This window comes from Dreissena polymorpha, chromosome 4 (genome assembly GCF_020536995.1).
Source record: "Dreissena polymorpha isolate Duluth1 chromosome 4, UMN_Dpol_1.0, whole genome shotgun sequence".
Classification (NCBI taxonomy): Eukaryota; Metazoa; Mollusca; class Bivalvia; order Myida; family Dreissenidae; genus Dreissena; species Dreissena polymorpha.
In genome coordinates, this window is record NC_068358.1 from 32,662,391 (window position 1) to 32,672,621 (window position 10,231).

Consider the following 10,231-nt stretch of genomic DNA (forward strand, 5'->3'; position numbering starts at 1 on the left):
TCCAGAAAAGAGGAAAATAATGCATTTGAATATCAACCGTACTTTGACAACTGACAATAGAAATTATTCGATTTACGATGTAAATCTAGGTTTAGTGCAGATTCGTTCATACGACACAAAGACACTATTTTGTTTTACGGATCCTTTTTTCTTAGAGGACTGGATGAGTCATGTAAAATATCGACTATAATAAAAAAAATTATAAACAACTGGTAGCAAGATGAGTTGCAGATAATTGGTCAGTATAACCACATTTCAACAAACTTTTTTGACCTGTTAATTCTTTTCAGCTCAATTCAACAGTTAAATGTGCCCATAATATTACTTTAATAAGCGGATATGATTTTTATATGATGCTTTACAGAATATTTATATAATATCACGTCTTTAAATATATCAATATTTATTCTAAATGAAGCCTTTACTTAGATATTTGCAAAATATAATAGTTACCGCTTCTATATACACACGATGTAGCGTTTATGTGTTTAAATGTACATGTACATGTACATGTAGTAACATATTTTTATTTCCGTTTCAGTGTAAGGCTGTTTAATTCAAGCAGTGGTACAAGGACAGCGTAAGTCGAAAGTAAATTATAACGTGTGTGGTAACCGCTTCTAAAAACGATGTAGCGTTACCGGTTATTTGTTATTAACATATTTGCATTTCATTTTCAGTGTTTGGCTGTTTTATTCAAGCAGTGTTACAAGGACAACGTAAGTCGGAAGTAAATGGCAAAAATCTTTATTACAAATAACTATTGTTATTTGATTGCATAAATCATTATCAACATACTTTATTTTATATTGAAATGGCATTTTTTATGTTTGTGTTTCAGGGGCTTTATCAATTATTTTACATCTATGACAAGTCTGAATTTTCGACAAATAACACAATTCGAATACATTTAATATTCAATAATGTCACACAATACACAGTTCCATGTTCTGGGTTGATTTACATATTAAAAAACGACAGCTCGCCCAGTCCTTCCTCAAGCAAACGTTCTGTGGCTTCAAACTGCTAATTGACTCTGCTAAAATATAATAGCAAAAACAACATGCAATTATAAATCCACCCATCTTCTGGAGCCTTAACCACTCGTAGGTGCGAAAACAGCTGCCTGGTCGCCTTGATGTCTCGATATGAAAGGGAAAACAATTGTACATAATTACTTGACCTTGTTAATGTCTGAAATACATTCTTTACGGGCAGGAAACTTACTTACTTGCCAGGCACACTAAATATGGCTATATGATAATGGAAATTTCAAACGGCCATAACTGTGTGAAAATTCATCCTACCAGAACCGGCTGATAATATGCACATCTCCTCTTGGTAGTGAAGCTTCCCATAAAGTTTAATTGAATTCCGGTCATTAGTTGCTGAGAAATAGCACGGACAAAAATTGTGCACAGACAGACGACCGGATGGACATACGGTCAGACGAAGCGGCGACTATATGATTCCCCTCAAAATTTTTGCACAAAAATAATATTGTATTAAAGAAAATAATTCATAGTTATAAAGAGTACAGTGAGGTCGTCAGTTCCGAAAAGTCGCCAGTTCCGAAACAAATCGAAATTAATTTAACATTTACAAAAAAAACTTAACACTTGTAACTAAACAAATTATTCAGTCATGAACGATAACATTTGATGTTTTTTTTCCTCAAAAACCGGAAGTAAACGATCAACTCTAAACAGTCACAATCAATGGAACGGGAGCCAGACAACTCGCCCCAAAGCCAACTCGCCCCAGGACAAGTCGCCCCGAAAATCTGGACAAGTCGCCCCAAATAGATTGGACAACTCGCCCCAATCGAAAGACAACTCGCCCCAATTTTGTTTCTTATATATAGTATTATAGAAATTTTGTTCATATAAAATTTGTTAAGTTTAATGTATTAATATTCGTGATTATTGTTTTTAGGAAATGTAGTTTATCTGTACCCTTTCCGTCGAGTCAGTTTCGTATGGGAATTATGGCAACAATGGAAGCAAAAAAAAAAAATGCCGTAAAGAGACTGATACCGAAAGTTGGTCGTAGTTTTCAATATGGCGTCTGTTAGTGTTAACCTCCACGCGAGAAATCGCAATGAAGACGAAATACTTATATTCAGTAGCCTTGGCGATGCAAAAGCACACATTAAAAAAGAAGAAATTGAAACAAATAACCGTTATATTATTGGTTACAGTACCAAAAACTTTGGCAATTCAGGTACATTCATTGTATTATTCTGTTTTGATTGTTGTGGTTGTAATCAGCCATAAAAGAAACTCAAATATATTGCAATGAAAAGAGAGACATTAATCCTTAAAAAATAGTTGGTTGGAAAGAAACACATGTGGTCTACCATTTATGTTTTCCTTACAATATTGATTCGACCGTTATGTAGATCTTTGTTGAGTCAGTATTTCGGCATTTCCATTTTTGTTTTCCTTACAATATTGACACAACTGTTTTGACTAGAGTGAATATTATTAATGAAATTTTTGCCAAATATTATCAATTATTTGTTGAAGAGAAATACAATTGCCTTCCATTATTATACTTTATTTCACAAATTATCATCCAATGTTCCCAGTGCTTTTTAAATGAACACAGTAAATTTCTAATGGAAAATAACGGTATAAACTGTCCGCAATTCAGCATTCATGTACATTGTTCTGAATGCATTTATTTTCATTTATTTATTATTAAGTATCAGCAGTGTAATCTTTAAATACTGTTCTGGATGCATTTATATTTATACCCATGTGATGATAGCCATGTATTCACAGCCATAGCTACACAGGGACATAAAGCAATGTTTTATTTATTCATCATTTACTCAATTAATACTTCATTAACACTGGCACCTATAAATTCTGCCACACTCGTATATTTCTTAAATGATGAAATGTTTACAATACACCAAGGTATTAATTATTTGTAAAGATGTTATCAAATCTATTAAGCTTTTATGTGGCCTGAATATTTATCACAACGGGTAAGAAGAAAAAAGCATGCCACACAGATAGCTTTTTACTTATATAAATTTTTTTACATAAAAAAAGAAAGAATTTTTCCCTTATTGATTAAGTATTGTTCATTCCCATATCCTGTCACAAAATTCCTAATTAATTGTCTTTCAAAAATCAAAAAAAAGTTTTAAATGAAGACTTATGAAGGTGAAAACATTTGTACTTTGTCTATTTTTTAGAACAATGTGATTTTATGTACCATTATCAATTATTGTTATGCCCCCGGATCAAATGATCAGGGGTGTCTTGTTTTTGGCCTGTCCGTCTGTCTGTTCTTCTGTCCCAAAACTTTAAGCTTGGTAACCTTGCAATAACTTTTGACATTTGGCACACATGTGTATCTCATGGAGCTGCACATTTTGAGTGGTGTAAGGTCAAGGTTATTTTTTTTTATCAAAGCTGCGAAATAGGCATTGTTTCTGACAAACACATCTTTTGTTTATATTAAATCAATGAATTGTGATTATTTTATTTTTCTTTCATTTTTTTGAGTTATTTAAATAAAGGGTATACATATTGGTAAGCATAAAATAAAATAAAAACTGTTTTGATGAATAATTTCAGTTGTTACTTCATCCTCCCATAAGGTTTGTTGGGTCCATGGGGTGAACCCTTACATGTATGTGAGCCTTGGACATCAGGTTCTGAAATGCCACCATGGTACAGACAAGAATAAGAAGAAAAAAATGGAAAAGGAAAAGGTAATGGACAGAAAAATGGTAAACTTCCCCTCCATGCTTGTCATTGATTTTTAGCTCGGCTGTTTTGTATTGTCATAGGCATTGTCATAGCCAGCTCGTCAGGTCAGTCTTCGTGCCGTTTTGTCAAGGTTTTGAACATTGGCTCTAATATCAATGTGCTTCAACCTACAACTTTGAAACTTAATATGTAGCTGCACCTTGATGAGTTCTACATGCCAAATGCACACTTTTTGGGGTCACTAGGTCAAAGGTCAAGGTCACTGTGACCTCTTAAAAAAATAAAACAGCATTCTGACAAGCTTTTATCCATTCAAAACTGCAACCGCAGCCGAGAATGCATTGTATTTAATAACAATTTTGTTAAAAAATAGGATCCAGTTGAATCAGCTAAATGTACGAGAATCTTTTATATATAAACGTAGAAACATCAATGTAGCGCATCCTGTAAGCCGTTTAATGCAAAAAATATACAATGTACATGTAATGACGGACAGAGGATTTAAAAACTATTCTTAAAATGGTGTTGATTTTATTGCAGAACAATAAAGTTTTGTTCTTATTGTCTTGATGAATGCTCAGATAAAAATATAAGATTTATTTCTTTGGACTTGGTAAAATGCCAACATTGATCAAATCATTCCATGAAGAGTAAAATGTTTACCCTTTTGTTTTATACTGACTAATATTATGATGAAATTAGACTTACAGTATCTGTTCTTAAACAAATTTGGTCCAAATAGTTGTCAAAACTCAACACTGTGTGATATCAGATCAAATATGCATTTTCATGTACATAAAGTTGTAAAGATATGAAAATACTTTTCAGACAAAGACATTTAGCAGTGAGCAGCACTCGTATGCTAAAAAGAAAACAAGGCATGCATTGCAGCCCTCCAAAAAAATGGACTGTCCTGCTTCGATCATTCTGAAGGAAGTGTTGATATTCACCCCTGAAGAGGTTGGATGTGTTGTTTTTTTTCTTTTATTTAATTTACCCACAAGCAGGTCAATTACATAAGTCATTACATTGTTTTATTGCAATCATAATACTTAAGAAACCTTACTATTGCACCAATGCTCAAAATCCAATGGTTATATAATCAATTTCTTCCGATTCATACAAAATGTACATTTTTATTGTGTCTGCTTCATTTTTATTTTTCTTGCCTTTGTAAAATTGTGAGAAGCAAAATATAATGACAATTAAATTAAACATCTTCGTCCAATCATTTTTTTGCTATTGTTTGTTTTTAGTACTGTTTAGGTTGTCAACATTATGTCATTTAATACAAGGGTTCATCAAGCGAGCTGGACAAAAAAATGGCTGCTTCTAATGTGAGGAGTGATCTGAGTAAAGGCATCAAGAAGATAATGGTGGTGTTTCCTAACGTCGAACACAAGTACCATACCAGTGGAGAGGTACTGATATGTAAAGTAACACTCTGTGAAGTTAAATTTCTGTTGTTTCATTTGCTGTAATATGCAAACAAAGTTGTCAACAATTGCCCCATCATGGGGATTTCTTGTTTACCCTGCACGTAATAATTAAAAAAAATGTAAAAAGCTTTTGAATTTGATTTTTTTTACAAATGTTTAAAACCAAATCCAAAGACTTTGCTTCATAGCTATTTTTACCAGTGTTAACTACCGGTAATAGGATAAAGCATAATATTTAAAAAAGTCATCAGACTGCTCCAGCTTTAAACCTGATTTGTTTGGCAGCACTATGAACCTTTAAATTATCCTAGATCTTAAAAGATGATGTGTATAATTAAATAATTTACAATTAATTTTCTCTAAATGCTTGAGTTTGGATAGTTGTTATTTGACATCAAATAATATAACTAGAGATTGTTAAAAGCATGCTCCTGGAATCAAAGGTAGCCATATGCCAGTGGTTGAATGATATGGACTTTTATTAAAAAATGATTTAAGACTTTCTTAAGAAGTCAAAGTTTTGCAATAATTAAGATAATAATAACAAAATAATAAGGAGAAGGACCTAAAGATTATGCCCTGGTTTTCATTATAATTTCTTTATTATTCCCTGCTGAAAGGCATAGGTATAAATGTATTGAACTTGCAGTTGTCATTCCGTTTGTGTGTGTGTATGTCCATCTTTCGCATTCAGCATATTGCAATATGTCAACTAGTAAATTACCTAGGTTGATAAAATTTGGTATGTTGAAAGAGGGACTTATAGTTGAATGTACAATTTCCTTCATTTTTTCTTGGCCTCCAGCAAAGAAAAAATTATACAAATTTATCACCATCAGAAATTATTGTTGCTGAGTTTAAAGAAATGATTGGAAACTAAAAGCGTGCTGACTCAAAAATTACGTAAGCAGAGTTGATAAAATTTGGAGGGCATAAATGGCTGTATTGGGAATATGCACTTTATGTCAGTTGTTTAATAGGGTTCAAATTGCTGATTGATATGGTTATATAAATAAAATGCAGCAAATATCCACTAGGGGGCTGCTGTTTTGTCTGTTAACAAGCTCTTGTTAATGTAAGATTCAAATTGTTCAGATTATCTTAACTTATCAACAACAATGCACTCTGGGGTCACACTGTCTGTCAGACACTGAGACATCTACATCTTTTCCATTGACTCTTCTTTATAATGATGTATTTATATTACATCTGTTTTAAAATGCAGATGATGGTAGATTGGGGTGATAATGTTTGCAAAGTGCATGTTTATATGAATTGCTGCTTTTTATATTTCTTATTTAATCTTGAACAGAATGCTGGGCTGTTGCAGCGTATCGACAGTGATGTTGCGTCAAAAATCAAAGAGCTTGTGGTGGAAGATGGCGTTGCAAATGTTGAAGAGATGCAACGCCATCTGACCTCATTTGTTACGAAAAATGTAACACCTGCTCCATCCAAAACTAATCGGAGATTTGCCCCTACAAAAAAAGTGATCCGTTATCACATGAACAAGGCAGCAAAAAAGGGATGTGATAGTAGTGATGATCAACACAACTTAGTACAGCTAGTGAGTGTGCTTAGTGTGTAATTAACAGTTATGGATATATATTTATCACATGCCATACCCTGCTTCCCCACGTAATATAACCATTACGATTATTTTTATCTTACAAATGTGTAATATACTTTTTAAGGATTTTCATTGGCTTATTTTCGTTTGATTGACCAATTGCATTTTGTTATTTTGCTGAAATAACATTGCAAGGTCAAATGACGTCACGAAATGTAAACAACATTTCGGATTTATCATTAAGTTTGCGTAAATATTTATTTAATTGGCTCATTTAAAAGCATGTGATCAAGAAGATCTGGCACTCATTTAATACCATATTTTATTAAACTCGTCCAGGAAATTCGTTAGTTGGCTCGCCAAAGGCTCGCTTACTAACAACATTCCTGAATCGTTTAATAAAATATGGTATGATATGACAACTCGTGACAGATCCTATTTCTATATGTCTATTCAACAATTTTATATGCATCACTGATGATCAGTTAGAATCCCATTATAGTTATATATCGATTTATATAATAAAAAATTACATATATTTGAAATAGATAAATAATTGAATGAAAGGCTGACGTGTGCATTTTTTAAATAAATATGGTTAAACTTGATGTGCTAAAAGTACACCCACCAGAGTGCTTTTCAGTTGTGTGCATTTATGAGATATAACATGGTCTGACCAAAATTAATTTTCTTATGAGTTATGGCCCTTTGTATCTTCAAAAAATGTTTTTTTGTGTCCGGAGCAATATCTTGGAAGTGCTTTTGGGAATTTCATTGAAACTTGGTATGAGTATATATATGGTTATGAGGATGATGCATGTTGGCGTTGTCCATCCGTCCAGAAATATTTGTGTCCAGAATTATATTGGCGGGGGATATCAATTCAACAAATTTGCTTGTTCATTATGCTTTATAATACTGTGTACCGGTATGTTATTGAACATTTTAGTTTTGTACATCAGCAATATGATTTTAGTTTTGCTAAATCCATGATATATTATTTATTTATAATTATTTAGCTTAATGAATACAAAGATGCTTGTCCGGATGCACTTGTTTATGTAAGGCAAAAACAAACAAATGCAAATGAAGAAAGTGAGGTACTTTAGTTGAATTAACAGTTCAGATGTTTTGTTTGATATTATGTTTTGAGTGTGTAAGGTTTATACTTTGTGAAGTGTTTTGTTTACAGTTGTGTAATATTGTGACATGTTATTGTGTAAGAGTTTTGTTTTAAAGATGCTGAATCTGTTTGATTTTGTTAATTTTTTTTTATATCTCTCATTTTAAAAATATGTTTGGTGTTGTTTCACAATCCACTAAATATAAATTTATCCATATTGGTAATATTGACATGATGAACAATTGTTAAAAAAGTTTGAAGGAAAAAGACACCTGAATTTCTGTTCTTGATTATTATCCCCTGCCAAAGGCAGATGGATATAGAATTGGTGTTTTTTGTCTATCTGTTACAAAAGTTTCAGGGATATTTCTATGACACCATATAAGATATAAATATATAATTTCATGGTTGTATAGATACTGACTTGGAGAAGTGCCATGTACAAGAAACATAACCCTTCACTTTTTTAAATAAGTGTTATTATTAACACCCATTAAACATTCATAAGTCTGAACAGAACATCATATCATTAATGGTAATTTTTCATATATTTTGATGAACAAAAATTTGTGTGCACAACAAAGCTATTACTTTACATTCAGCATCTTTAAAGTTTAGTTTTATTGACATGGAATAAAAGTGTCAACTGTTAATTTGTATTGCTATTTTTTGTAAATGAACTTTTAAGATCATTATCGTAAAAATTGTAGCTCGATTGGTTTGCAATTGCAGGGAATATTAAACTTTGTTCCACAATGTTGGGATTTAGTTCCACAAGATACTGCTTCATATATTAAAGGATTCCAGGTGACAAACAGTAAATGAGTGAAAGCAGCTAATACCAAACCATATGCTAATACTTGACAACGCTTAACCTAGTTCTACTTATCGCTCAACAATCGACAAAAATCGTTTATATACTGAATAATAAAATGTCCACATGACTTTATAGGGATCACCTTTTTCAGTCGTGCGTCGTCCATCGTTATTATTTTACCTTGTTAACACTTCTATTCAGGTGAGCGCACCTTGGGTCAACCAACGATAACAACTATACACATGACTTTTTATGCCCCCATTGTGCAGAATATAGTTTTCGCACAGTCGGTCAGTCTGTCTGTCTGTGTGGTCACACTTTTTTTGCGTGGCCACTCTCTAGTTCAAGTAGTTCTCATCCGATCTTCAACAAACTTGGTCAGAAGTTGTATCTAGATACTGTCTAGGCCAAGTTCGAACATGTTTCATAGCGGGCAAAAAAAGTAGGTCACGGGGTCACTTAGTAAGTTTCAAACATTCAGCATGGTGTCCGCTCTCTATTTCAAGTAGTTTGAATCCGATCTTCCACAAACTTGTTCATAGGTTGTTTCTAGATAATGTCTACGCCAAGTTCGAACATGGGCCATGCCGGGCAAAAAGAGTAGGTCACGGGGTCATTTAGTGCGTTTAAAACATTCGGTGTTCGCTGTCTTATTATCCACGCCGCAAAAAAAATTGGTGGGGGATATAGTAATAGTCCCCGTCTGTTCGTCCTTCCGTCTGAAACTTTGTCCAGAGCATAACTACAAATCTATTCAATGGATTTACTTTAAACTCAGAATATTAACAGATGGCAACTAGGAGAAGTGCAGAGAAGTTTTATCTAGACGATCTCTACACCAAGTTCGAACATGGATCATGCCGGTTTAAAATCTATGTCACAGGGTCACTTAGTCCGCTCTGTAATTCAAATGAATTTTATTCTTTACCTAAGTATTCATAAAGTTACAATTTGGGGCATTTGTGTCGTGTGGACACGTTTCTTGTTCGTATCTATAATCGCCCAACCTGCAATATCCCATTTATTAATAGGACATTAAATACAAATAAACGCCCAACCAATGATTTCTCAGTTTAATTAAGATGTTTCATGCCAATACTAGTAATCGCTCAGCCACCGATTTGATCTTGTTTATGCCCCCTTTCGAAGAAAAGGGGGTATACAGTGTTCGCACTGTCTGTCAGTCTGTCACACTTTCGTCTCCGCTCTCTAATTCAAATAGTTTTCATCCGATCTTTACCAAACTTAATTAGTGCATTTCAAGGATTTAGCATGGTTTCCGCTCTCTAGTTTATGTTTTTGATTTATTGTGATATTCTAAGACATTTTTATACCCCCGTCTGTCCGTCACACTTTGCGTTTCGATTTCGACAAATGCTCCTAACTTCTATGTTGCTTCAGATAGCAATTTCATATTTGGCATGCATGTGTATATCGATAAGGCCTTTCCGTACGCACACAAATTTTGACCCCTGTGACCTTGAACTAAGGGTCCGCGTTTAGGTTTCCAAATCTGCATTTAGGTTTCGAAAAAGCTTAAAACTTCTACCAAGC

General features: G+C 33.3%; 1 protein-coding gene across 1 annotated transcript; it reads left to right on the forward strand.

The window, feature by feature from the left end:
- Positions 1 to 2,015: 2,015 nt before the first annotated feature.
- LOC127876733 (uncharacterized) lies at positions 2,016 to 8,513 on the forward strand. Its single transcript, XM_052422165.1, has 5 exons — positions 2,016 to 2,223; positions 3,594 to 3,730; positions 4,557 to 4,688; positions 5,024 to 5,149; positions 6,480 to 8,513. Exons 1-5 carry the CDS (start codon positions 2,061 to 2,063, stop codon positions 6,753 to 6,755), a joined length of 834 nt encoding a protein of 277 aa, XP_052278125.1. The 5' UTR covers positions 2,016 to 2,060; the 3' UTR covers positions 6,756 to 8,513.
- Positions 8,514 to 10,231: the final 1,718 nt, after the last annotated feature.

Coding starts and splice junctions, on each gene's coding strand:
- LOC127876733 (XM_052422165.1), top strand. CDS start 2,061: ATGGCGTCTGTTAGTGTTAACCTCCACGCGAGAAATCGCAATGAAGAC. Junction 2,224..3,593: donor CAAAAACTTTGGCAATTCAG/GTACATTCATTG, acceptor GAATAATTTCAG/TTGTTACTTCATCCTCCCAT. Junction 3,731..4,556: donor AAAAAATGGAAAAGGAAAAG/GTAATGGACAGA, acceptor AATACTTTTCAG/ACAAAGACATTTAGCAGTGA.